Source organism: Diplodia corticola, assembly GCF_001883845.1.
Source record: "Diplodia corticola strain CBS 112549 chromosome Unknown scaffold57, whole genome shotgun sequence".
NCBI lineage: Eukaryota > Fungi > Ascomycota > Dothideomycetes > Botryosphaeriales > Botryosphaeriaceae > Diplodia > Diplodia corticola.
The window spans coordinates 220,032-246,167 of NW_017971536.1; the positions used below are offsets into that span (position 1 = coordinate 220,032).

The 26,136-nt window shown below is 56.3% G+C and overlaps 8 protein-coding genes across 8 annotated transcripts; 4 read left to right on the plus strand and 4 right to left on the minus strand.

Annotated features, from left to right (window-relative positions):
- Window positions 1–159: 159 nt before the first annotated feature.
- Window positions 160–2,094, plus strand: BKCO1_5700068 (uncharacterized protein; the record flags this gene model as incomplete). The annotated part of the gene is made up of 1 exon (XM_020277510.1): window positions 160–2,094. The coding sequence occupies one exon, from the start codon at window positions 160–162 to the stop codon at window positions 2,092–2,094; it is 1,935 nt and encodes a 644-aa protein (XP_020126938.1).
- A 726-nt stretch (window positions 2,095–2,820) lies between these two features.
- On the minus strand, window positions 2,821–4,388 carry BKCO1_5700069 (glycoside hydrolase family 43 protein; the record flags this gene model as incomplete). The annotated part of the gene is made up of 5 exons (XM_020277511.1): window positions 2,821–3,252; window positions 3,364–3,401; window positions 3,461–3,492; window positions 3,543–3,820; window positions 4,038–4,388. 5 exons carry the CDS (start codon window positions 4,386–4,388, stop codon window positions 2,821–2,823), a joined length of 1,131 nt encoding a protein of 376 aa, XP_020126921.1.
- A 3,466-nt stretch (window positions 4,389–7,854) lies between these two features.
- On the minus strand, window positions 7,855–9,756 carry BKCO1_5700070 (homeobox domain-containing protein; the record flags this gene model as incomplete). The annotated part of the gene is made up of 3 exons (XM_020277513.1): window positions 7,855–9,167; window positions 9,225–9,430; window positions 9,488–9,756. The coding sequence occupies 3 exons, from the start codon at window positions 9,754–9,756 to the stop codon at window positions 7,855–7,857; spliced, it is 1,788 nt and encodes a 595-aa protein (XP_020126960.1).
- Window positions 9,757–11,467: 1,711 nt separating this feature from the next.
- On the minus strand, window positions 11,468–12,777 carry BKCO1_5700071 (mitochondrial distribution and morphology protein 10; the record flags this gene model as incomplete). Its single annotated transcript, XM_020277514.1, has 3 exons — window positions 11,468–12,282; window positions 12,342–12,620; window positions 12,681–12,777. 3 exons carry the CDS (start codon window positions 12,775–12,777, stop codon window positions 11,468–11,470), a joined length of 1,191 nt encoding a protein of 396 aa, XP_020126961.1.
- A 261-nt stretch (window positions 12,778–13,038) lies between these two features.
- BKCO1_5700072 (mrna turnover protein mrt4) lies at window positions 13,039–13,873 on the plus strand (the record flags this gene model as incomplete). Its single annotated transcript, XM_020277515.1, has 3 exons — window positions 13,039–13,229; window positions 13,302–13,763; window positions 13,819–13,873. The coding sequence occupies 3 exons, from the start codon at window positions 13,039–13,041 to the stop codon at window positions 13,871–13,873; spliced, it is 708 nt and encodes a 235-aa protein (XP_020126958.1).
- Window positions 13,874–14,581: 708 nt separating this feature from the next.
- On the plus strand, window positions 14,582–16,091 carry BKCO1_5700073 (c2h2 transcription factor; the record flags this gene model as incomplete). Its single annotated transcript, XM_020277516.1, has 3 exons — window positions 14,582–14,730; window positions 14,773–15,168; window positions 15,221–16,091. 3 exons carry the CDS (start codon window positions 14,582–14,584, stop codon window positions 16,089–16,091), a joined length of 1,416 nt encoding a protein of 471 aa, XP_020126959.1.
- A 1,486-nt stretch (window positions 16,092–17,577) lies between these two features.
- BKCO1_5700074 (two-component sensor protein histidine protein kinase (dhkj) protein) lies at window positions 17,578–21,592 on the minus strand (the record flags this gene model as incomplete). The annotated part of the gene is made up of 4 exons (XM_020277517.1): window positions 17,578–18,026; window positions 18,090–21,287; window positions 21,340–21,476; window positions 21,558–21,592. The coding sequence occupies 4 exons, from the start codon at window positions 21,590–21,592 to the stop codon at window positions 17,578–17,580; spliced, it is 3,819 nt and encodes a 1,272-aa protein (XP_020126962.1).
- Window positions 21,593–22,802: 1,210 nt separating this feature from the next.
- BKCO1_5700075 (tigr02452 family protein) lies at window positions 22,803–24,176 on the plus strand (the record flags this gene model as incomplete). The annotated part of the gene is made up of 1 exon (XM_020277518.1): window positions 22,803–24,176. The coding sequence occupies one exon, from the start codon at window positions 22,803–22,805 to the stop codon at window positions 24,174–24,176; it is 1,374 nt and encodes a 457-aa protein (XP_020126963.1).
- Window positions 24,177–26,136: the final 1,960 nt, after the last annotated feature.

The following is a 26,136-nucleotide window of genomic DNA, read 5'->3' on the forward strand; positions in this document are numbered from 1 at the left end:
CCTCCGCAAATCTGCGTGCTGCGGCCTACTTCTGCCAGACTGGCGATCCAGGAAATTTCCTACACCACTTACACTTTTCCTGTCCTTCTACGTATACAGTGCCACATAAACCCACAGAGACGCATGAAACATAGCCTCTGGGCCTATTAGAAAAAGAGCATGGACAAGGAAGACGCGGAGAATGGCTCGCAAGCCACCACCAGACCAGCCGACGACCTCCCCGCCGTAGCGGTAGCTACCGAGCTCCTCAACCGGACCAACACCCTCCTCTCCGAGCTGGAGTCCTTCGACAAGCTGCTGGAGAAGCATCGACGCCCTCAAGTTCTTGGCCACCGCGCCTTCATCCAAGATATCAACGCCGAGAAACGCTTCATCGAGCGGCTCCTTAACAAGGCCATAACCGAAACCACCAACCCGGAAGCGGACGTCACAGATGAGACCGAAGAGAAAGACCCCCTCGACGCCCTTGAAGCGGATCACAAAATAAAGCACCAGCTCAGCTCAACCAACATCACCTCCTACGAGGCCCAGTGGACTGCCATCAAGACGTGCCGCGGCGTCGTCGCCCTGCGCCAGACCTTCTCGCGCCAACCCCCCTCGCGACGACCGCGGAAAGGCGGCACCCGCGCGCTGTCCCCCTCATCCAAGATCAAAGCCCACGTCAAGAAGACGCAGGACGGCGTGCTTGTGGATGCTGTCGTCGACGAGGGGCGCGAGTGGCTGAAAGTGTCGGCCATCAGCGAGCGCCAGCTGCTATTCCAGATGGCGCGACAGGGGTGGCGGAACGACTCCGACAGCGAAGAAGACGACGAAGAGGAACTAGGCAAGCCTGTTGGCAGCGCGGCACGCATGGACGGCGCTGCTGGAGAAGGCGACTCCGACAGCGACGACGAGGACGAAGTCGTCCTCGTCCGCCTGGCCAAACACCTCACGCAAGCAGCGCGCTCCAACCGCCACAACTACCGCCACCCGCGCATCCGCCTCGTACTGCCCAAACTCGAAGCCGGCCGCGTCAAACAAATCGACGCCCTCCTCGCCCGCATCCGCGCCTTCTCCACCCCATCCGTGCCGCTCACCCTTGAAATCGGGCCTCATGCGGCGTCCCCCCTCCTCCAGCAAGACCACCTACCCGCCCCCAGCACCGACGCCACCGAAAACGTTCCATCATCGCCAGGCCCCGACCTGACGCCCCTCCTCACGCACCCCTTCTCCACCTTCACCCCCACCCTCAACATCGACTGCACCCTCCTCGTCGCCCTCGCGTCCGACATCTCGCACTCGCACTGCACCGTCCAGCCGTGGTATCCAGGCGCCGTGCAAGGCCAGATCCGCGACGAAGCACGCGAGGCGCTGCTCCCGACGACGCTGTACCCGGCACTGTTAGCAAGCGGCGGCAATGGCGGCAATGGCGGCAACGGGGGTCCCGCGCCTGCCCCTGCGCTCGTCTGTACGCGTGAGGCAGCGAAGCGGATGCAAGAGATCGTGGCGACGATCGGGACGGAGAGCGAGGTGGCGAGGGCGAAGCTGCTCCTTTCGGATGCGGAGGGTGATGATGAGGCCGAGCTCGAGGAAGAAGGGGTTATTACGGATGGTGCCGGTGCTGGCGGTGCGTCAGTGCAAAAACGACAGTCGTCGCAGACGCCGTCGTCGAGGGAAGACGTGCTCGACGCCTTCCAGGCCCTCTCCATCTACCCCGTCCCGCGCGACCTGCAGCTCCCCATCACCGTTGTCCCCTCCTCGGCACCACCGCCACCACCACCAGCATCAACATCCGACAATCATACCAGCCCCGGCCCCACCAACAACCCAAGCCAAAGCCAAAGCCAAAGCCCAAGCCAAAGCCAAAGCCAACGCCGACCGCTCCCCGCCGTCGCCGCCGCCGTCTCCGCCCACCTCACCGACATCAACCGCTCCATCTTCCTGCACGGCTGGGCCGAGGGCGTCACGACGCTGTCGTCCAACGGGACCGTGGCCAAGCAGATCGAGACGCTCGTCGAGCAGCACCGCACGCGCGACGACGAGGCGGGGCCCGACGTGTGGGTGTGCCCCGTGGCGCGGAGTCTGGTGGCGAAGAAGGGGCGGAGGCAGGCGTGAGGTGCATTCCTTGTTCTAGCGTTTTTTTTTCTTCTTCTTTCCCCTTTCGAGTGTGCTTGGTGGGAGAGAGGGGAGGGGGAATGGAAGTAAAAGGCATGGAGAAGGGCGATCGGGAGTGTTTTTGATGTGTTGTGCGCTTTGGAGCAGACAAAGTATGTGAAAATATGTATATTCCGTCTCGAAGCACATACATCAGGAAGAAGAAACATTACGCAATGTTGGGTTTTATTTTCAAGCCCAACAGCGAGCCTGTAATCATGTCTAGTAGTCATCCAGTCATCCAGTCATCCAGTCCTCCGGGAGAGGTGATTACCCTTCGACCACAATGAACCGACAACACCGCCCTTGTCCCCCTCTTCCCTCTTCTCTGATAGTGTCTAGGACATCTAATGGTCTCTTTGGAAAAAAAAAATAACAAAAAGCAGCCCGCAAACCAGAAAACACCAAACCCATCATGCAGTGTCGTAATAATGCTCGTCAAACAACGCTTTCACCCTCCTCCACCTCCCCAAGCCCCCAATCGCACCACGTCTTCCCCAGCCGCCAAACGACATCGAACACCAACGCCGGCCCCACCACGCTCGCACACAGCACCACACCCAGCGCCACCGTCGCATACGCCCACGGAGTCCAAACTTTCTTCTTACTCCCAGTCGACGCGACCTTCTCCCTCGCAGGGCCGAGAGCGACGGCAGTGACGGAGCGATCACCACCTCGAATCGAATCCTACACGCTCACCGTCCCATTCCCCACCAACACCTGGGCGGCCCACATCTCCCTCGCCAGCGGCGACGCGGTCTCGGTCTCGTGGAAGACCATGTGGTTGGCGTCCCAATGCAGGTCCATGCCGCCGGGGCTCACCAGCGCGCCGTTGTCGTCGCCCGTCTGCAGCAGGGGCGCGGCGGCGCGGTCGTAAGGGCCGGTGACGCCGCCGGACGAGGTGGCGAAGGAGACGGTGTAGTTCTCGGTGCTGTAGCAGCCGCTGCTGAAGAAGAGGACGTACTCGCCGTCCCACGTCTTGACGAGCGACGGCGCCTCGACGATGCCGTCGTCCGAGACGCCGGCGTTGTCGAGGAGCTGGATCGGCGAGCCTTGCGGCGTGACGCCGTCGGCGGCGACTGCGAGGAGCATGATGGGTGTGGCGGCGATCGGTTCGACCTTTTGGTGCGGAAAGAAACGGAGTTAATAGATGGTGATTTATTGATTTCTTTCGGTAGGAAGGTAGCAGGAGAAGACGGGCGAGAGGGAAGAATGACGGGGCCTGCTTACGGTATTGCCGCAAACGCCGCCGTTGCCCATGGTGTTGCCTGAAGGAGAGGTTGTCAGTGATTTGATTTTCGAGGATCTGCTATCGTGCAAAACTCACCGTCCACTTTATAAACTATGTATCGCTGACCCCTGCAGAACATCATTAATGCGAGAGCTCAAATGAGTAAAGGCGCACCTACCCGTAACCACCATTCGACCATTCCGGATTCAAGTAGCTGTTGTCGTCGCCCGTAGCATTCGAGAGCTGGCCGTTAGGTCCCCATCCGGTACCTCTCGTCTCCCAGTCCTTGAAGCCGGCGGCATCGATGGCGCCGCCTTGGTCTAGCGGGCATGCCAGGGTGCTGTTTATCGGCGTGTACGGTCCCTCGACCGTGTCGGAAAGCGCGGCGCCGACGCAGTGTTTGGTCGTATCATTCATGGTGGTCGCGCTAAAGTACATGACAAAGGTGCCGTCGTCCTGAGTCAGGGCGCAGTGCGAAATCAGTCACTTGCCTCTCTCGGACTCGCGCGATAGGAAGGATTTCCTGAACGGGTAACCGTCGATCAAAGGGAACAACGTCAAGCCACCTCAACAACACCGCAACTGAGACAACGGAAATTACGGAAAACACCTTGGCAGGACCAAGAAAAAAAAAACCAGGGAAGAAAACAGGGCCACGAAGGGAAGAACTTACGAGCTCGACGACGTCCGGTGCCCACGTGTTCACCGTCGCCATGTCGACCCAGCTCGGTGGGTCGGGCAACGCGTCCACGCCGTCAAGGTACGTCCAATTCTCAAAGTCGGACGACTGTGCGACCTGAATGTTGATGCTGCCGTCCATGGTCGCAAATGCCCACCACTGGTTGTCTGCGTAGATAATGGAGGGATCCGGAAAGTTCTGCTGCATCACCGGCCCAGTGACATAGGTGCCATTGCTCTCGGATTGCCGGGGGACGAAGGAAAGAGGCTTGGCGGAGACATGCTGCCGGCCGAGGAGTATCAGTACGGACAAGGATAGAAATGATGTTGTGGTATTGGCACGCATTGTTGGCGGCGGGCGGAGGGAAGAATGCTCGGATGGCTGGCGGCGGAGAGAAAAATGTAGTTGTAGAGCAGGGGAAGTAAGCTGAAGTAAGAGGAGATGACGGCCAACAATTGCTGCAGAGTCGATGGCGCCTGCCGGATCTTATAGCGCCATGTTGGCATATGTAGCAAGTCCTTGATTTGCAGGGACATGATTTCACTTCTCACACGGGCCGTAGGAGCCTGGCTGACAATCGAGAGCTACCAGGCGGTCCCTCGAAATATTGGTCTTAGGTGGTGTAATGCGGCGGTGGAGTATGCAGGACCGTATTTGCCCATGTCGGGCGTGTCTTTTGTCTTCAAGCCAAGGCATCCTGCAGGTGTTCTGGGAAGGCGCTGGGAAGGCGCAGCTTGGCAGGCGGTGCCGAGCGCCAGCGAGCAAATGACGACGACATGTGCGTGCAGTGTCGCGGCCTACAGCTGTCATCATATAGTATTGGCGGGCCTGCGCGGCGTGCGGGCAGCCGCTGCCAAGCGGGGTCCCAAAGGAGCTGAGGATGCCGTTTGCGGAAGTGCGCGAAGTTGGAGTGACGCGTATTGGTGGCAAATAGGCGCGAGCCCGGTTTCTGGCGTTTCAGCGTCTGTCTCTGGCTGTCTCTGGCTGTCTCTGGTTGTCTCTGGCAGTCTTGGTGCGCCACACCCCGACCCTCCCGCCACAGGCCCGGCCGCCAGGGGAGATGTGCGACGGGCTCACCGCTCAGCCATTGGCCGGGCCGGCGACCATCGCATAACGGCCATGCAGCTTGCTACAGATGTGCAGTTGCGCGGCTCGGACGCCGAGTTGTGCTCGTGGCCCTGGACGTCGTATCGTCTGCACGCCCCGGCGCGGCGATGCAACCTGGATGTGCAGCAGCTGTGGGACGATAATAGGCAGGCTGGCTGGTCAGGTGTCGGCGGGTGGAGCGCCCGCTGGGCTGGCCCGGCTGCTCTCCACCCGTCGCCGACGAAAAGAGGGGCCCGCGGGCCTGCGAGCTGAAAAACAAAATCCGCTCCGCACGTCACGGGCAAGACACAGGCGGTCAACGCCTTCGTCCTGGGCATGCGTCTTCTCGACCTTGCCGTCGTCGTTCGCTACCCCGCTGGCGTGCCCGTCACTCCACGCAACCCCCCTAATCGAGCACTAAAACTGGGCCCCTGCTGCCGAAGAGGGAAGCTGGCAGCCTGAGGATTGCGAATGCTCGCCCCGCTTTACTGCGTCCGGCCGACGCCAGGCCCGCCGTCAGCTGCGCACAACAACGGGGCCGACTTGACTATTTTTCTGGCCTGTTTCCTCCTGTCCGGCGGAGCGGATAGCGTCGGCCGCCGTCCGACGCCCTGCTCGCGAGCAAGAACCTTCTGGCGTGTGGCCTCTGCTGATCCCGACGAAGAGGGAAAGCATGGTAGGCGCGAAGCCCGCTTGGAGGAAGCGGCGCCGGCGCGCGGTCGGCGGAGCGACGGCGGTGCACAGGAGAAAAAAAAAAGTGTCCTACCACCTACGTAGTACGTATGTGCTTCGGCGCTGAGGGGATGATCTCTTGCTGCGTCCGCAGAGGCCCGGGCGAGGCGAAGGAATGGGCGGGCTGGCGGGCTGGCGGGCTGGCGGGCTGGCGGGCTCCACCTGAACCGCAGTGGAAGCATGCGCGCGCGCGCCGCGTTCCCCTCGCGTGTGCACGAGTGAGCAACACCGGTAGCGAGCGAGCGAGCCACAGCCGGCGCACCTCACCACGCCTCGTTGCGAGCCGCTTCTCGTCTAAATGATCGTAGCGCGTCTCCTCCCTTCCATTGCTTCCCCCCCCTTGTGCCTGATCGACTCCGCCCGCGCGTCCGTCACATCCCGAAGTCCCGATGTCAACACCAACAACCCCCTGTGATCCACACCCTTCCTCGTGACTAGCCGTTCCCGATGCAGCCTCACCGTCCCATCCGTCAGCCACGCGTCGCATGTTCAAAGCAGAGTTGGCGGGCCATCTATTGCTCTGTTGCTATATTTGGTTGTTCCTGCCCCCAACCTGCAGGTTGAGGGCAGAGAGCCTGTCCCAAGGCGCCGGCCCTTCATATATTGGAAAAGAAGCTTAACACCACGCAGCCAACCCAAACCCCCCCGCTAGTGAGCAGTGAGAGGAGTAGCGGCCTGGCTCTCCGCTTTTAGCGGCCGATCCACCACCACACAGCCCCCTCAAACCGAACGCCCCGCGGCACTTTGAGGCTGGCGCCACGGCTTTCTTTGGCTCCACCACATGCAAAAAGGTTCCAAGAATGTCGAACGAGAGGCGTTTTCACCCCCTTTCGCCCTGCATGGTCTAGAAGACGCCGGGAAGCTTGATGCGACTTGTGCGTCTCACCATTTGAGGACCACGTGTGCAGAACATCTGTTCTCGCAAAGCAGACTACATTCATTGGACTAATGTTTAGCTGTACACGCACAGCGTGCGGAGACTGAAGCCACCCAAACCCACAAAACACCAAAAGGAATATAAGTGTGATGTGTACCATTTCAAAGCCACAATGTGAATCCCGTATGTCGCGATTGCAAAATAAACTGAAGGGGGAACATTCTCTGTTTACTTATTTCGATTCCGAGAGCGACAAGGACACTCGCTGAACGACCAGAACGACCAAAACAGGCAGGCCAAAGCCCTGATCAACCGTAAAGAAATCTCTTCCGCGCAGCGGCGAGAAGCGCGCCTCAGACCCCTTTCTTGGCTTTCCGTGCCCAACATATCATGTGTAATTCCCTTGCTTGTTACAGCATCTCCCTTTCCATCTGGTATTTGGACGTGAAAAAATGAAGCAAAAAATTGCGCACAAACACCTCAAACAAATGAAACAAATCCAACGGCGAAGAATGGGGGGCGTGAAAAAGAAAAGAAAAAGGGAAGAAATCGGGGCGATTACGAGCTCGCAGAGAAGTGGTAAACAAATTGTGCCATGTAGAATGTAAGAAGAAAGAAGACCAGCAAGAATGATAAAACGCAGTGCTTGAGAAGCAAAAGAAGCGAAGTTTCCAAGAAGAAAGAAGAAGCAAAAAAAAAAAAAACACCTGTGTGCCTCCCTTAGCAGCGCAGCAGCAAAAGAAAGGTCGGATGGCGCAGGTTCTACCAGTCCGCCTTTTGGGTCTTTCGTATCTGTACCGGCCGTGTCCCACGACTGTCAACCGAACAAAACGCCTTTCAGCCTCCGGGATGTTTGATGTGTCGTTCAAAATTGCATCAGTTGGTGGTTCACATATTAATTATGGTATTAATGGTGGCAATATTCGCGAGAAACACGCTGGAAGAACCGTTTGGAGAGGGGTATATCAACGATCGGCGGCGAATGTGTGCGTGATATGTACGAACGCACACCGTCCGCAGGCGTCCGGTGTGCCTGTTTCAAGACAACCAGATCTCCTGCATCCAGCTGTGCGCTCGGCGAGCATCGCCGGGAACCAGAGCGAACGCTACGAAAAATTACATCGTCGGTTGTTGGTGGTGTTGTTGATGCTGCTCAGGCGAAAGACTGGACGGATCGATGGTGCCAAACGAGACAAGATTCGACATGTCGAGGTCCTCCAGGTTGTCGTCTCCCATTGGTGAGCGGAAAGGCAGCGAGAGGGACTGCTTCGCGTACATGTCGCTTAGCGACATGCCATCATCCGAGATTGCGCTATCCTGCGACATCGGGTAAAGGTCTGCCGAGGAAGCGCGACCAAGCGAAGTTAGGGGTGGCGACTGGTTCGCGATGATGGGATCACCATGACTTATTGCCGACATGGGAGACATGGACTGATGCGACATGCTCGACTGATCGGGCAGCGGTGACAGATACGGGTTGTTGTACGGAGTGCTGAAGTTCGCAGCAGGCATGTTATCAGGGCCCGGGTTCGAGGTGAAGAAACCGGGGGTTCCATAGTCCGACGGAGAGTTGGCCGTGGTGGCAGACATGGGGTACTGTCTGAAATCCATGCCGTAGCCAGCAGAAGTGTCGATGCTAAGGTTCGGTCCAATGGGTCCTGACATGTTGTGCTGCGGGACAGGCGCATAGATTTCCTGCGGTTGCGGGGTATATGGCGGGGCAGGATAGGAGGTCTGCGGAGGAGGCGGAATCATGAATGGCTGCATGGGGTTCTGACGCAGCATCGAGAAGTCCATGGCCACGGGCACCGACCTACTCCTCTGGCGCTTGTGGCCGCGGTGAGCGGGGGGAGGCTGGAGGCCACCGGGCATTTCAAAGGGGCTCTCCTGGTACATGGGCGCGGCGTGCGGGTGGACGAAGTGGTTGGGCTGCGACGCCGGCCTGTGGTTGATCGGCGAAACCGGAGCAGACATGGCCAAGGCGTTCGGGTCGTAGAAGTTGTGTCTGTTCTGGAACGACTCGAGCGAGACGAGCTTGGCCAATTGGCCGCTGAGGACCTTCGGGTGGCCGCCGAGGTGATGGACAAGCATCTGCGACGCTTGCTGGTCCTCGGTGAAGTCACCACACTGGTAGAAGCCGCCAGATCCCGAGGAGTCCATGAAAAAGTTTGGCGGTCTGGTGAGTTCAACAACCAGGCCACCGAGTCTTGGCGAGGCGCCCTCCGCGTTCTGTCCATCGCCGAGCTCAAGGGAGATGTTCTTGATGTAAGCGAACGGGTACTCGATCTTGTAGCCGGCCGAGTCGTTGTTGATGTAGTAGGTGACGCAGCACTTCTCAGGCGAGTAGAAGATGACCAGGTCCATAGCGCTCTGTCCAACGCGACGCCACGTGCCGATGCTCAGAGATCGACAAGCGAAGTGGTGGATGACTACCAGCAGGTCAGTACGATGCCATGTCAGCGCGCATGGCTGATGCGACTACTCACCAACTTTGGACGAGCTGGTCTCGGTGTTGAGCAGCATGCCACTGCCATAGGGCATGCCACCAGTGCGACCCATGAAGTCGCGGCCCAGAGTCTTGCCCGACTCCATGGCCTGGAGCGCCAGGTATCGCCGCATTGATTCGGGGATGTCATTGCAGTCCTCCCCGCTCTCAATGCTCTTCTTGGCGATGTTCTTTATCTTTGCGCGCCTGGACGTCGTCAGCATGGCTCGCGCATCGGCGCGTGGGGGAGGATGGGGGAGCTACCTGTTCTGGAACCAGATTTGTACCGAGCGCTCAGTCATGTTGATCTCTGACGCGATGCGCTCGCGGACGATGGCAGTGGGGGTGGGGTTCTTGTTGAACTCCATCTCCAGGGTCAGCAGCTGTTCCTGGGTGGCGCGCTGGCGCTTCTGGTTCTTCTGTTGCTGGGTCAAGGTGCTCTTGCGCGGCGGGCGGCGCGAGGACGAGGCAGAGTTCGGCGGCTGGCCGGCGGAGCCCGACGCCGAGGGCGACGGCGTCGAGTTGGTGGTCATGGTGGATTGCTGTGGTGCGGTCGACTGCATTCGCGATGTATTGCAGGCGCACCAGAGTCTGGGAAGATCAGGGTTATGACTCGGTCAATGGGGCCTCAGTAGCGCGACGGGGCTGCGAGGGTATATGTCTTGTCGTAATAGTCGTGATGAGAGAAGCCTGGGTGAAAAGGCGGTGGTGACCCGAATGAATGTAAGTGCTCAGGAGAGCTTCCGGCGCGGGATCGGTACAAGGAGGGTATCCGCGAGCAGTAGGGATGTGCAGCGTGCGACCAGGCGAGCAAACGGATAGGTAGGTATCAAAGCTTCGCTGACTTGGAGCAGGAAGATGCTAATTGATCGGCTACTCGAGCGCTGGGCAGAAGCCTAAGGACTGAACACCGGGACGGCGGAAGCTGGGGCTAAGGAGAGGACGGGCGATGACCCAAAAGAGACAGAATAGACGGCCGGAAGGAGTGACGGCGCCTGTAAAGAACAACAAGGGCAGAAGAGAACGTGGTGGAGATCGCACTGGCAGTCAAGATGACGGAGGCAGGCGAAATCCAAGCGGGCGATATTGCGGGTGTAATGAGGTTGAGGCGGCGCAGAGGGTGCGAGCAGAGAAAGGGGGCCTAGCGGCAGGCTGGGGGCTGCAGGAAGTACCAATCGTTGGCCTGCGCCTGCCGAGTCAGCGCGGCGTGGGTTCCGAGGGTCACGGCCACAATGGGTCAAACCTCGCCCGAAGCACCAAAAATCGTGCTCGCCCTCTGCCGCCAACGCTCACGCCGCCCGCCGCTCTGCTCACTCGGCGCCCGCTGCCACCGCGGCCAGGCGCCGGCTGACGTCGCATTCCTCGCCCGCCGCAGCACAGGCTGCCCGGCACCGCCGCCGCTGAGTCGCCGTCCACGGGTCCCGCGCTCACGGACAGGCACACCACCCGGAGCGCGCGCGCGCCGGCAAAGCTCCGCTCGCTCGGCCCAGGCAGGGAGGGCGCTGCTGCGCGCTGCCGCCGCGCAGGCTGACTGGCTGGCGGGCTGCCGTCTGACAGGCACGCCGAGTCTAGTCAGGAACGGGCGCCGAAGCGCGCGCGTCCATTGGTCCGATTCGAGGTATAAATAGAGCCCAGTTATGCAGCGCGACACCACGCTGGCGCGATGCCGCGGCGGGCGACGCAGGAACAGCCCTGGCGTGTGGAGTCTGCGCGGAGAGGGCGCGCCTCGATCCAGCGCGCGTTTGGGGCACCCTCACACCGGCCGTTTGCCTCATCCGCCGCCCGCGACGAAAGGAGGCCAATCAGTGCTTCACATTGTTGGAAGATGCCGTCTGCTACGGAAGCTGCCTTTGGCCCACCGCTTCCGCGCCGCCCACGCCGTGGGCCCTGGGCCGACAGACAGGGTGCCGCCGCGTCCTCGCACAGAAGCTGTGCGACGCCCGCCAGAGCCAGTGGCACCACGCACCACGCCCGCACGCCCAACCCAACTCGCTGCCACAGGCCGTTGCCCGCGGTTTCACCTCTCGTCATGCCGCTGGGCCCTGCCTCTGTGCCTCGGCGCCTGTGGCCTCACGCCTGCCCAGCGCTGGTCTGATGACGCACCAGCCGCCGCGCCAGCGCGGTCAGGGGATCCCGTCAGCCTGGCCGCATTCGGCCAGCGCCACGCCTTATCGTATCCGGCCGGCCTCCCAAAGCCGTGCTTGCTCCGATGCTCGAGCATGGCCCTACGGGATCTACGATCGGCTAGGATGAGTACTGTACCTCAACGCCAACGGCGCGAAAGATCTGCTCCCGTCGTTTCAGGTCGAAGCTGGCTCCCACAGTGAACAGGAGCTCCTTGATCCGGCCCTCCCACAGCACTCCAATCCGCCACTTCTGGTCGACGCGGGCCTTGATCACGCCCGTCACATCCTCGTCTGGGGACGGGGTGCGCTGCGCCCAGCCCGGCCGGAGCATCCTGACCGCCCACTCGGCGTCGGCGTCGCGCCGCCGCTGCCACAGCTCGCACCCCAGCTGCAGGTCGCTCTCGTACGAATAGAAGTTGAAGTCGAACCGCGAGCACAGCGCGACGTTGTGGCCGGCCTTGACGGCGTATGTAGACGACAGGCTGCCCATCAGGGGGTTGAGCGTGAGGGTCATTGTGTAGGGAAATCCCGTGTGCTGGGGTAGGGTGGTAAACCTCAGGCCAGTGCTCATGCCACCGCTCTTGTTGAGAAGGCCGTAGTACAGTTCCGCGCCCGCACTGAACATGCCGCTGACCCGTTCGGCACTGGCGGATTTTGCCTCGTCGTCGCCGTTACCGCCACCAGGCGTCCTGGGGTCGAGACCGAAGTTGTAGAGCCCCCGAACGCCCAGGAGCGCGCTGTCCGTGCTGTACAGATACTCGGTGCTATACTTTCCATAGTCGTTTTGCACGACTCCGAGGATAGTGCCGCCATTATTCATGTTCGAGTCGCTGACCGCAGCTATCCGCACTTGACGCGTGGGCGACACTCGACGCAGGTACAGCGCCTCTAGCGAGTTTGTGGGCAGAAAAATCCGGCCGTAGAGCACAGTCGCTGGGCGCCCCTTTAGCAACGCCGCCCGGCTGTGTCGCCGCGCGCGGTGGAGGACTCACCTCTGCGATCAATGCGCTTGCCTCTGTGCCATACCTCCCACCACCAGGGCTCGTCAGGCCGCCGAAGTTCTTTAAGGTGCCGGTAGCCCCGTACGACATTGTGCAAGTCAATATCACTGCTCCGTGACTTGACATCCAGCGCCAGAGACGAGTACAGGTAGGACAAGGAGCCGTCGACGACCCCAACGGTGCCGAGCGAGTAAGACGTCGCGAGATTCGGCGACGCCAACGACGAGAGGTTCAGGCGCAGCCCGCGCGTAATCTGGAAGTCGAGCAGCGCTGCGCGCAAGGTCAGCGAAGGTTCTCAGGCGGGGCTGCAGATGCGCGTGGTGTGGTTACCTTGGGCTGTCGCGGTCAGGTAGGAGTAGGAATTGTCATGGTTCCAGTGGGTTGCTTCATAGAAGGCATGCTGCACGTAGTCCATAAACCCCAGCATGGCGCGTCTTCAGCATGCTGGGGAGAGGTCGAGAGGAAGGTGAGGTGGTCGTGGTGGAGCTAGGTAGCTGCGCACCGCTTAAGCTCGTCGCTCGTCTAAAGATGACGCTTGCCGCCGCGCCATCGTGAAAAGTTCCTCCACCTGCGCCGCTATCGTCTTATCAGACCCTCCGCCGAATTATTTTCAACACCACCGCAACGTCTCGGCCAACCGACCCTCCGCTGCCACAACACCGTACACTTTTACCTCCAATCACTCAATATGCCCAAATCGAAGCGCGCGAGAGTCGTTCACCTCACCAAGGTCGACAAGAAGGGCAGGGAGCTGTCGGAAAAGCTCTTCAACAATGTGCGCGAGGCCGCCGAGAACTTCCAGTACATTTTCGTCTTCGACGTCGAGAACATGCGCAACAACTACCTGAAGGAGGTCCGTCAGGAGTTCTCTGACAGCAGGTGCGTCTCCATTGCATGCGCCCGCCATTGGCGATTGCGCGCATGGTGCCTTTTCTGACGCGCTCTCCGCAGAATATTTTTCGGCAAGACCAAGGTCATGGCCAAGGCCCTCGGCACCGACGACGCCTCGGAGCACCTCCCCAACCTCCACAAGCTCGCCCAGCGCCTCGAAGGCAACGTCGGCCTGTTCTGTACCAACCGCGAGCCCACCGAGATCATCGAGCACTTCCAGAGCTACTCCCAAACCGACTTCGCCCGCGCCGGCGTCGAAGCCACCCAGACTTTCACTGTTCCCGAGGGCATCGTATACTCGCGTGCTGGCGAGCTGCCCGTTGAGGACGATGTGCCGCTGCCGCACCCCGTGGAGGTCACCGTCAGGAAATGGGGCATGCCCACCAGGCTCGAGAAGGGCAAGGTCATGCTGGACCAGCCTTATACCATTTGCACCGAGGGTCAGACGCTGAACAGCCACCAGACGGCGCTGCTGAAGCTTTTCGGTGTCGCTATGGCTGAGTTCAAGATCAAGTTCATTGCGTAGGTCAAGAAATGCAGTCACAATGACGTCCAGTGCTAACTTTGAATCTTCCAGCTATTATAACAAGGAGAGCGAAACGGTTTCGGAAATCGATGCTATGGAAGAGTAATCAAAAGAAATGGTTGTGGCTTTCTAACGGACCGTAAAGCAACTTAAGGTGTTTGGGAGTCTGGAGTTTGGGCAAACTTTCCTGGAAGTTGTCTCGTGCGGGCCTGGACGTTGTCGTTCACCCCTCGTAAGTGTGAGGATACCTGAATGAAATTTGAAAAGTTACCATCAAAGTCTCGAGTCTCGAAGTCTCAATTCACTGTTTACGAAGTACCTTCAAATTTGAGCCGGCGACACAGATGGGAATGGAATGACTAAAAACAATATGAAGACAAAGTTACAAACACCTACAATCCCCTCGCCTACCACAGTTAGAGATGCAAGCGCTCTCGTAACTCACCATGGCACCCTCATCTTTGTAATATCCGTTGTGCGCTTCAGTAGGCACGCTTCGGTTCTCCAGAGACAAGGCCGCCACGACACAACCCTGCACCCGCCTTCCCGGCCCACAAGATCCCTGCTTACCTACAACCTCACGAGCCAGGATGATCGCCCTGTCAGCCTCACGTCCCACAGTGGGCCAGCCTCGCGCTCGCAATACTTCAAGCCCACCATGCCCACCCCCAATTTCAAGCGTTCCGCCCATCTCATCGTTCGACCCCCGTCCCACTTCAACCAATCACCATCATTCTCGGGAATTCAGCCTCGCCCTTCCAGACACACCACGTCACTGTCAGCGTTACACTGTAGCCGCGCTCGACGAACTAGAATGGACGATGACTTCAACGACCCGCAATTCTTTCAGAATTTCCTGCAAGAGGTGGACAGCATGTTCCCGCAGGGCGACGCTCCGGATGACAGCTCGCTGCTGCCTGCTGACTGCGGCTCGGGAGACGTCAATAGTTCCGAGGCTGACGAGTAAGATTTTTTTTTTTCCAAGCAGCTGACCATGGGGCAAAGATCCCTGCAGCACCCCACACGTTGCTGGCATGAAGAATCCCAATCGGGATTGATAGCTGTTCCGCCACCGGTTGTGCATCCATACTACATGATGGATCCGAATACTTCCACTTCGCTATCATTACTTGGAAAGCAACAAGCGGATCACGATGCTTGGCTAGAAACTAAGCACCAAGATTCTCCAGCGGTGATTCCACAATTCTCAGCGGCTTTGCACGATTCACTTCCAGAATCGAGCAATATTCCGTCCAACGGGGCGCTTCTGTCCTCATGGAAGAAGCATGTCGACCACGATAACCCAATACACCTTGACACTACGGGATCCGCTGCGAAAGAATCAGAGGAGCTGTCTGTGATTGGACCCAAAGTCATCGAAGATGGCCGGGCCCGCGATGGGTAAGTTGGATTCCGATTCTCGCTTTGTATTGCATGCTCAACACATTCACAGCTACGTGCATGAGAATGGCGGAGGCTACACATGCAGATTTCCCAACTGCAAAGTCAAGCGTCTCTTCAAGCGCAAGTATGAGCTCCAGCGTCACATGGGGATTCACACGCCGACGCAGACATTCGATTGCCCCGTGTTCTCTTGCAATCGTCGCGGTCGCTATGCTTTCTACAGAGAGGACAAGCTCAAAGCGCATTTGAAGGCTGTCCATTCCGATGAGGATCAAGCAGCTTGTCCTGTGCCAGGCTGTCGAGCTCTTGCTGAGACTTTTCCACTGGACCTTCTCAGGGTCCATGTTTCTTGCCATGACAATGACGACGCCCAGACTATCAAGCTACTGAAGAGCTATGGGGAACGAGACCGGAAATGCCCCATGCGGAATTGCCGACAGAAGCGCTGGTTGAGCATCGAGCAGATTGCAGGCCCGAAGGGACACCTCATGTCTCACGATGAAGCTGATCGAATCTCACAAGCATCCGATCTTCGAGGTCGGGGTTACGGGGTGCATGGCGAAGCTATTTGCCCCATCTGCGACTATTCATCGACGGACATTGCTGCCATTCAACAACACATCGAGTCCGAGCATATCCTCACCGAGCATGGGAGGATGCACGTCAACGCTGTTCGATCAATCCTCAAACCTTACGATAAGACCTATCCGCGTGTTTGGGACCATTTACCATATGGTTGGTTTGCCTACTCATGTCCCAGCTGCCCCTACGAGAAAAAGGAATACCAATCTGCTCCCACCGATCATGTGGGGATTTTCAAGCCCTCCGATGAAATCTACCCGTTCAGGAGACACATCCTGCATCTCTGGCCAGAGTTTCATTCCCATCCCGTATTCGATGACGTCCGTCCCACAGCTTGAGTGTGCACTGGTATTCCGCCCACAGGTGATGACGCTCTTGGCTAATTGAGAACCTTTCTTTGTCATGCCATAGCTTTGTCCTGCTTCGTTTGCCGTGCAAATGTTTAGGAGGGAAAGCAATGGTCTTGTTTCCTTTGCTGTTTCAATATTGGTGTTACGGTGCTTTTACAACTGAATGACGAAACAGTTCAGAAAAAGAAATTCGTAAAGAACAAAACAAATTTCTTATTAAAGTAACGACATCGCGGACTTTTATCTCGGTTTTTTTTTCTTTGAGTCTCTTTAGTTTTCTTCTGTCCAGGTTCGTAAAGTAACATGTATGGACCCTCAATTTGATAGTCTCTCCCTATCTCGGCTCCAGCAGTGGATGTGATTACTCCATAGAGTTTGACCAAGCCTTCGCATGCAAGCACTCTACCCATAAAATCAGCAATAGGTCGAATATCACCATGTCAGTTTATTTGCAACGCACTACGCCAGCCCACATCTCTGCACATTGCTAATACATAAAAACCATCACCATTACCATCATTGATACAACCCAACCACACACCTCACCCTCCAAATATAATTAAAACATTAAACCTCACCACAACAGCTGACGCTAAACAGCAATACGAACACAGAAAAAAAAACCGCAGTACCACCAGCCCAACCAGACAAGCAACACAGACAAGATAAACAAGAAAATCGCTTAAGCACATAAACGTCTCTACAACTTTTTTTTTTCAAAACTCACGAACACAAGAACGCTAGCCGCCCCGCTATGGTCGTCGCTTTTTTGGTTGATTGCCTAGTTGAACAAAGATGCCGCTCGTCGCTAATGTTATCAATCTCATCCGCCCGCACATCCTATCAACAAATCCTAATCCAGTTAACCACGTACCGCTCCTTGACTCTTGATACCTCAGCCTCGAAGTAAATGTCGGCTCCTGGGCACCCTATCCACATGAAGGTTCGCCGCCATTGTTCATCCTCGCATCGTGAGGGAATCCGCCGTTGGTTGTCATGTGCAGGCGTCCGTGCATTTTGCTGTCCAGCGTGTATCGGACTGGATTGGACTGTGTTGGGTCGCGAGAGGTGGTGTGTTTGTGACGTGATGTTGTGTTGTTGTTGTGTGTAGTGTGTTTGTCGTAATCTCATACTTGAGTGTGATCTCCGATAGCCTTTCCATTCCTCACAAAAGAAAAAGAAAAGAAAGGAAGGAAAGAGGAAAGATAATAGTCCGTTTGTTTCACCTCCCACCCCTCCAACCCCTCCCTTGCCTCCCTCCCTCTTCCCCCTGCCCACCGCACTCCACCCCGAAGAAATGCTTTCCCATAGTTGTAACAAAAAAACAATATACACCTCTTTAAACGTGCGAATCGAACACGGTCTTTCTACTCGGAACAGACACACGCACACACACACGCACACATACACCAAGAGAAAAACCAACTCTGACCGCCAGTGTGAGCTGTGAAAACCCTACGACAAAACGTATTTCTCATTCGACTCCCATCCTCCCTTCGCTCTCCTCCTCTACCAAATCGTCCACGACGCCCCCTCCGCCACCGCCCTTCAGCTCTCCTTTCTCCCATTTCTCGAAAAGCTCCGTCAATTTCCCGAACTTGACCGGCTTCGTGATGACGAGGTCGACGCCGCAGTTGTATGCCTTGTCTTCGTCTTTTGTCGAAGCCAGACCTGTGAGAGCGACGACGAAGGCCTGGGAGAGTCGTCGTCGTCGTTGCTGATGTGCATCCTGACCGGCCGAAGGTGTCGTGTACGGTGTATTTGATTCAGATTCCGAGGGCGTGGAGACGCTATGTGACAGCTGAGGAGGCGGCTGAGATGGCGCTGTGGGCGGCGGAGCGGAGCCAGCCAGGCGTCGGCGACGTTCAAGGGCACGGATGGCGCGAGTGGCTTCGAAACCGTCCATTATGGGCATAGAGATGTCTGTTCGTGTTGTTAGTCATGTGGCACTAATAAGAGTTTTGGGATTCCAGGTAGGAAAATTACCCATAAAGATGATGTCGAATCCACTACCCGCTTCTGTCATTCTTGCTACTTGATCTACCGCGACCTTCCCATTCTCTGCGGTCGCAGCATCCGTAATGCCTTTTTTGAGCATGAACGTCTGAAGGAGCTTGAGGTTGACGGCGTTGTCTTCGACGAGCAGAAGGCGGGGCGTTCTTTCAGGTTGGACCGGGGAGCCGAGCGATAGTAGGGATCGCTCAAGCGCTAAGGCAGCAGCAGGAGCTGTCGGGGAGATTGGCGACTGATGTGAGTCATGCGGATGGTGTGAGTATGGGGAGGGCGCCCTGAATGGGTAGGTCGGATGATCTGGCGGCGAAGATCCATCGGGGGGATAGTGGCGTGGTCGTTTAGTCGGCGAAGGAAGGTCTTCAAGGGACTGGATGGGGTCCGCGGCGCGAGCCAAAGCTTTACTCCGCGGAGAGACAGTGGTGTCGACATCCATGTGGGAGACATTGGACGGGTTGGTGTCAAGTCGCTGAGTAACCGGACGTGGTAGCTCGGGGCTAGAGAGTTCCTCCGCCAAGCTGTCCGCACATGCGAGAAGTGCTTTGGAAAGCTTGTGAGGGCCGATGGGGCGTGATATTGTCTGCCGACATCGGAAACCCCAGTCGAGGCTATCCGAACGCCGGCGTAAAGAGGGAGAGATTGAGACATTAAGTAGCGCAAGGCTGTTGGGTTGATACCGGGAGCGGATGTCCTGGGACAAAGTCCGGGCGGCCTGATCCACGACAAGGACGTCGGGCTGAGCGTTGTCTTCGGGCGCGAGAATATTACAGTTGAACCAATTGCGTAGGTAATCTTCGAAAGATTCTTGGAGGGTGTGGGGGAAGCCGCGAATGGCAATGTTGAGGTTTCTTTGACGTAATTCGGGCACCGCTTTCTCGAGAGCGACAGTCGCGGGAGACGGAATCTTCGGATCCCCCGCAGCCATAGGAATACTGACAGTGAAAGTACTGCCCTTTCCCAGCTGACTCTGAACCCTTATGTTCCCGCCGAGCATCGCAACAAGACTCTTGACAATTGACATGCCTAGACCCACTCCCTGGGATGCCATTGTATCCTCTTGGGTGAAAGGCACGCTCAAGTGCTTCTCAAGGAACTCTTTGGACATGCCCTTGCCCGAGTCGGCCACGGAAAACTTGATGAGTTTGAGCTTGGGGCCCGGCTTGCTCGAAGCAGCCGGCTCGCTGCTCATGTCCTCACTGTCCAGGCCGACTTTGACAAACCCCTTCTCCGTATACTTCAGCGCGTTGCCAAGAATGTTGGTCATGATACGCCGGAGGGCACCAGGCTCTGTCAAGAAATTCCAGTTATCTTGGAATTTGACATCTATGGTGATCGTAAGATCATCCGTTGAAGTCGGCTTGTTGAAACTGTGACCACCAGCAGTGACCTCAACAACTTCCTCGCAGAGAGTAGCAATGTTGGCAGAAGTGAGCAGACCGTGCAGGTCATGATCTGGCTCCTCGACGGCATCTTTGATCTCTTCAGAGATCTTGTGTTTGGATTTGTGCCGTCTTCGCTCAAATTGATTAATCTTGGAGTACGAGAGGACACTGCTGAGAGTGTCATGTAATGTCGAACCGCACGAACGAATGCTTTCAGCCAAGCCTTGCTGGAAGCTATCCAGCTTTGTCTCTCCAAGAAATTCAACAGCGCCGAGTATGCCATGCAGAGGTGTACGTAATTCGTGACTGACGGACGAAACGAACGACTCTTGCTGTTTGATTGCTGCTACGGTATCAATCCTGGACACCTCAGCTTCAACAGAGTGCAGAAAGCCCTTGAAGGCGCCGAGATCTGCAGTCGGGGTAAAGACAGGATGGACTCGAGTTGTCCACGCATAACATCCAGCCAAGCGCTTGAGCGTCACCGGATCCGTCAAAGGCGCAAAAATGAGTTGTCGAATGCCTCGGAAAGCAGCAGCAAATTGGTTCGCCTCACCACGCGGATCATCAGGCACAAGAGTCTCCGCATCAGAAAACGTATAGGGAGCGCCATCCTCATCGAAATACCAGACCTTACCAGAGGGATACCTTGCAAGGAACTTTCGTAAGAAACGTTCGTCGAGGCAGTCCTTGTCAGAAGGGCTGAGGGAAAGGTTCCTTAATCGTGGTCTTGCCTGGGGGTTGGGCACAGAGATGGCAAGGATCTCGCCCGGCCGCCTTACAAGGGTGGATTTTTGGAAGTCCGCACTGGTGAAGGTTCTCTCCGCGGGACCGGAACCGTCATCCGGAGGTTGTGCGTCGTCTGGCGAATCGACTCCCGAGTTCTCCGGGGTTGGTGTCCACTGTGGATCCTCCTTGGACGGATCCTTCCGTCCGGCCTTGTGATTCATTTCGTCTTCAAGTTCCTGCTCACGCTTTGCCAATGGCGTCAGAGCCCCATTGAAGCCAATCAAACCGTCAACGAACAGGACACCATCGACGTCGAGTGCAAACCTCAAGTGCGCCGCTGCCCGAGCGAATGCTTCTTTGTAGGTTGTCCTCCCAGTACCGGGAGTGGAGCCATCGCCGGCGTCGGGCTGCGACGGTTTGGTGTCATTGGCCAGAGGATCCTGGGAAGCAGCCGGCAGCGATTGTGTCGAGGGAGCATTGGATGTTTGTTCTGCGGTGGCGGGGGCGGCATTGCAGGCCGGCGGGGCGGCGGTTGAGGGCTCGTCGGGGCCGGCATCTCTAGAGTGGATGAAGGAGCACACGCCATCATTGATCCTCGTGATGCGGCTCTTCAGATGGCTTTCCCGGGCCGTTTCGAGTTGGGTCATGCACTTTGCGGCAATGGAGGACAGGAGGGCCAGATCGGCGTCGAAGGAATCGAAGCGGGGCTCGCGGGCGAGGACGAAGATGGTGCCGATGCAGATTCCACGGCGGGAGCGGACCGGGGCGGCGGCGTAGTACCTGAGGTGCGGCGGGCGCACGACGCAGCTGAGATTGGCTGCGCTGGGGTCCTCGTCGAGCTGGACGGCGATGCCGCCACCCGGAAACGCGCGGTCGCATGGGTGGGCGTCGAGGCCGAGGGCGCGGCGGGCCAGCGACAGCCAGACGTGCTGGTCGGCCTCACAGGTCTGCAGCCATCTCAGAGGCGCGTCGTCCCGGGTGTGTCCGTCTGTCTGTCCCCAGGTCCCGGCCAGCACGCGCTGGGTGCGGCCATCGGTCAGGCTCGCGAAGGCGGCGAAGACTCCTGCAGTGGCGGTCAGGCGGGCGCCAAAGTTTGCGGAGCGGAGACAGCGTACCAAGGCGCGCAACGACAAGCTCGGTGAAGGCCGCCAGGGCGGCGCATAGCGGCGACTGGAGTTGGAGGGCGGGATGCCAGCCCAGCGGGTGCTCACATGCGGCGTTGGCGAGCGGGAGCTGTCCGTTTTCCGAATATCTGCGTGCGGGCTGTCAGCGCGGGTTGGCGAGAGAACACGAGCGACGAGCGCGAGGGAGGCGGCGGGCACGGGGGACGCACTTGCGGAGCTCGTGGGTGCGGGCGGCGCCGGTCATTCAGGCGGTACAGCTCTGCGGGAGCCGTGTCGGGGAGGGCAGGTTACGAGCGGCGCATGTCGGTGGTTGTCGTCCTTTGCTGCTCGAGTGCCGCCTTTTGGGCGGTGCCTGACGCTGATCATTTATTCAAGATCGGACTTCGACATTTCGCCCCGAACGTCGTCGTGACAGCTCCCCAACGCTTGACGTCAGCCGGCAGCCTGAAAAACGGTATCGAGCGCGGGAAGACGCGTGCGGCACCCAGCCAGACACAGCCGGCGACAGAAGCGGCGCCGCTGCAAGCCCAGCGCGCGCTGAATCGGTCGATGCCCGCCCCCTCGAGAGCCGCGCCGTCCGTCATGCTGCAGTAGCGCCCTCCGCGCCCTGAGACACGCACAAAGCACCCGGGCTGCGAGCACGCAGGGCTCGCGCCGGTGAGCTGCGGGAGCGGGTTGGCCGCCGCGGCGTCCGGGGTTGCGCGCTCTGGGCCCCCGCCGCCGCTCCCCCGCGTCTGCTTCAGGCCAGGCACATGGATTTCAGCATCATAGAGGGCCCGCGCCCGTGGTTCGTGGTAGGCGATTGCCCAGCCCTGCATACCGCATCCCGGGCGGCGTCGTCATGGCACAGGTCGGCACGGCGTTGGTTGAAGACGAGGACGGCGGCGGCTGCGCAGGACGGCACAGCGACGGGCTGCTGGAGAGGCGTGAGGTTGTTGAGCGGACGACGTTGGGCAGAGCAGCCAGAGCAGCCAGAGCAGCCCGTTCTAGGCCGGGTGCGGAGCTTCTTGCCTTGTCCCCGCCGTGTGCCTGCCTGCCCCGGCCGTGAGATACGCGTTCCTGGCCGCTTGCAAATTAAACGTTGCCCCTTCTGGCGGTGTCGCCCGCCGGTTGACGCTGCCAATAACGATGCCACAATGAGAAGCCGCGGAGCATATTCCGCGTTCTGGGGCTCCTCTGGCATTTATCTCCTCTCTCTGCCGCTCGAGAACTGCCTCCACCCGTCACTTGGCCCTGGGCGACTCCATCTCTCTCCCCCTGCGTGATGAGTAATTTCATCGTCACTGGTGCCTGCATCCCCGTCGCCGGCGCCATGACAGCATCCTCGTCCACCAAGGTGCTCGTGAGCGCCACTTGAGTACCCTGTTTCCTCGAGGGCGCACTACTTCAGCAACTGTCTCCCCATCAACCCTCCTCGACCTTCCACTACTGAGACGCGCTTGTACTCAACCATCATGGGCCGCACTGAGCCCACCGTTGTCGTCCCTCCGCAGTCCTTCCGCCGCGATGTCCGTGCGAAGAAGGCTAAGGCGACCATCAACCAAACCATTCCCGCCCTTCTGAACACCTATCCTCGCGCCCGACGCGGCGTTGATGCCGCAGAGCTTATCGTCGATCCACCCCCACTCACGGGCCCTTCTCATCTAGACGCTCCCAAGCCTGACGCGAAATCGAAGTCCAAATCCAAACCGAAGGGCAAGGGCAAGGCCCGGGGTCGCGATGAGGACAACGATGACACTGCCGAAGCGAGGGGTGGGACAGACAAGGTCACTGCGACACAACCGCCAGAGAGGCCGCCGATGCAGCTCAAACTGCAGGTTACCGACACGCTAGAGGCTGCCGTGCGACTGGGCTCGACCGAGACCAGCAAGCGGCCGAGGGTGGCGGTCCTCAACATGGCCTCACCTCTGCGTCCCGGCGGCGGTTTGCTGAACGGAGCCACCTCGCAAGAAGAGTGGCTTTGCCTACGCACTACTCTCTACCCTTCACTTCGCGACGAATTTTACCGCCTGCCGGAAGTCGGCGCCATATACACGCCGGATGTGCTGGTATTTCGGAGATCGGATGATGAGGCAGCGGAATTAGACAAGAAGGAGCGCTTTTTCGTCGATGTGGTCTCGGCCGGAATGCTGAGGTTCCCAGACGTCGAGGGTGAGGAGGGTGAAGAGAAGAAGTACGCCAATTGCAAAGAAAGAGACCTCGTGGTGCAAAAGATGAAGGCAGTCATGCGAATTCTCAGGATGAAGGGAGCGGATAAGGTAGTGCTCGGTGCTTGGGGTTGCGGAGCGTACGGCAACCCAGTTGGTGAAGTTGCCCAAGCGTGGAAGAAAGTCCTCTTTGGTACAGAGAATAAGAAAAAGGCCAGGACCGGCAGCATCAACTGGAATCGCGGAGAAGGTTGGGACGGGCTAGAGGTCGTGTTTGCTATCAAGGATGAGCGCATGGCGAGGCAATTTGCCAGCTTCTTTGGATCCGGTTTGATCTACGAAGAACCACTCGAAGGTGCCCGCCAGGATAGCGTTGTCGAGGACGACGGCACGCAAGCTGCCATCCAGGAAATGACAGCGAAGATAGCTGAACTGGAAACGCAGATGGCGCAAGCAAGGATGCCAGACCTAAAAGCACGACTTGGAACTGTGTTGGAGGGACTGAAGAGGGAACTCGCAACTCTGGCCAGGCCACCAAGTCCAATTGACGATGCTTCTCAGGCCACCAGTGATCAAGAGACCGATGAGGACCATGGCTTAGAACAGGCTCATCACGAACAGTACCATCACTCAGATGATGAACAAGGTCGTCGAGAGGATATAGGCTCGGATGAGGACTAGGATCTTTCCACCGAAACTATGAACTGAGAGGTGTTTCCAAGCTTTAATTCCGGCTATTTTGGTATGAAATGGTCCCAAACCGTGATAGGTCAATGCTTGTAGTAGGCATGGTCTGTTTGATTAGCATCGTATCTTAGCCATGGTGATCCAGACCTGGTGTACACCAACTTATTGTTCCCAATGAAAATTTCAAGGCCTTGATCAAAGCACTACACTGTTTCTCATGTGTGCATTATGCATTTCATTGCTACTCTCGTTAGAGCCATGCTTGTCAGTCTGCAGTGTGGTGCGATTGGGTAACGTCGCTTACACTTAGGGTTGACCTACGACAAACTGGTATCTGCGAAACCGCGTGTTGAGGAATTAAGTCAGGACGAACCATAGCTTGAGGAGTCGAGTCCTGAGGAACCAAGCCTTGAGGCTCGTTGTGTTGAGAATTCGAAACCTAAGGATTGTGACCCTCGGCAATCACGTCCACAAAGAGTACAGTTGGTTAAACATAAAGAGGATTGAGATATAGTTTTTTTCTCGTCTTCTACTCTGATGTCTGTGAAACAACGAGTTTGGTTATAAAGATCCATAATGAAAGCGTTGTGCCCGCGCTATCCGCATAAAAAAAAAAAAGCTTCACTGTATATCTCACCGGTATATATAGTTTATAAGACTTCCGGTCGACCAGCAAATCCGGCCATAAATATATAAATAATTTCGACTTATCCAACCTTATTATTTTATAGCTATTCTTCTTTTAATATATCTCCGCTTCTACGTATAGATTCCTTTTTTTAGTATATTAAATCCCGAGTTTCTTACCTAGAATAGTTTAAGCTATATCGTTCTTTCTTAATATAATACTATTACTACTACTCTTAGATTATTAATAGATATTATAATTATTATACTAATTACCCCGAAAATAAATATCTTATTAAATAATCGCTTCTAATTTTAGTAAAACGTACTTATCTAATTTAAAGCGTCTTAAATTCGATAAAAGCTAGGCGTATAAGATACTAATCTTTTAGTAGAAAATATTATAATAAAGAAACGAGTACTTTAAAGCTATACTATCTAGAACTTTATAGACTATTTTAAAGTAAAACGCTCGGCTAAGAAAAGACGAAATTTTCGTTATTTATAATCTTAGAATAGCCTTTTTAAGCGCTAATCTATTATATAATCTATACTATCTATAATATTTTCCTCCTCGACTATTCTTTCTCGTATCGAGATATATTAAAAAAACTTTTTAAAAGAAATTACTTCGAAAGTTACTATCGCTAGATAGATTATTCTATAAGTAAATTTAAAGTAAATTCTTTCTACTAATATTAGTTAGATAATAGTATTCTTTAAGTCCGAAAATTATTATTAGCTTAAATATAATTATATAACTACTAATATTATCTAACTAATACGGTATCTAGCTAAAATAGAAAGTAGTAAAAATAATCTTTTATTTACGTACTTATCTTTATTCTTTCTAGATTTATTCTAAGTATAATTATTATAAATCTCGTAGATCTTAAGGTCTTTAGCTCTCTATATATACTATATATAATAATTATATCTCTTAGTATATTTCTTTTATTAATTCCGGATATAGCGCCTACTAAAGTATTAAATAAAGAAAATAGAGATAAGCGCGTATAATCTTTCTACTAGACGATATACGCTATAGCGGCTATTATTTTAAATCTAAATCTATAAGATATAAGGCACGAATAAAAAGCTTAAGATAGGTATAAAAAGAGGGCTTATAATTAATAGACGAATTCTTAAGAAATTCGGCCTTCGCCCGTAGGCCGAAGGGCTTTTATATATAGCTAAGCGAGAGTTACGTAACTAGTATGTAACTTTTATAAATCTCGTATATAAAGCGTATACGAGACGCGGCTATAGGTTCTTATACTACTTCTCTTATTATAAAGGTCGACTATAACCCCGTAAAGAATAAACA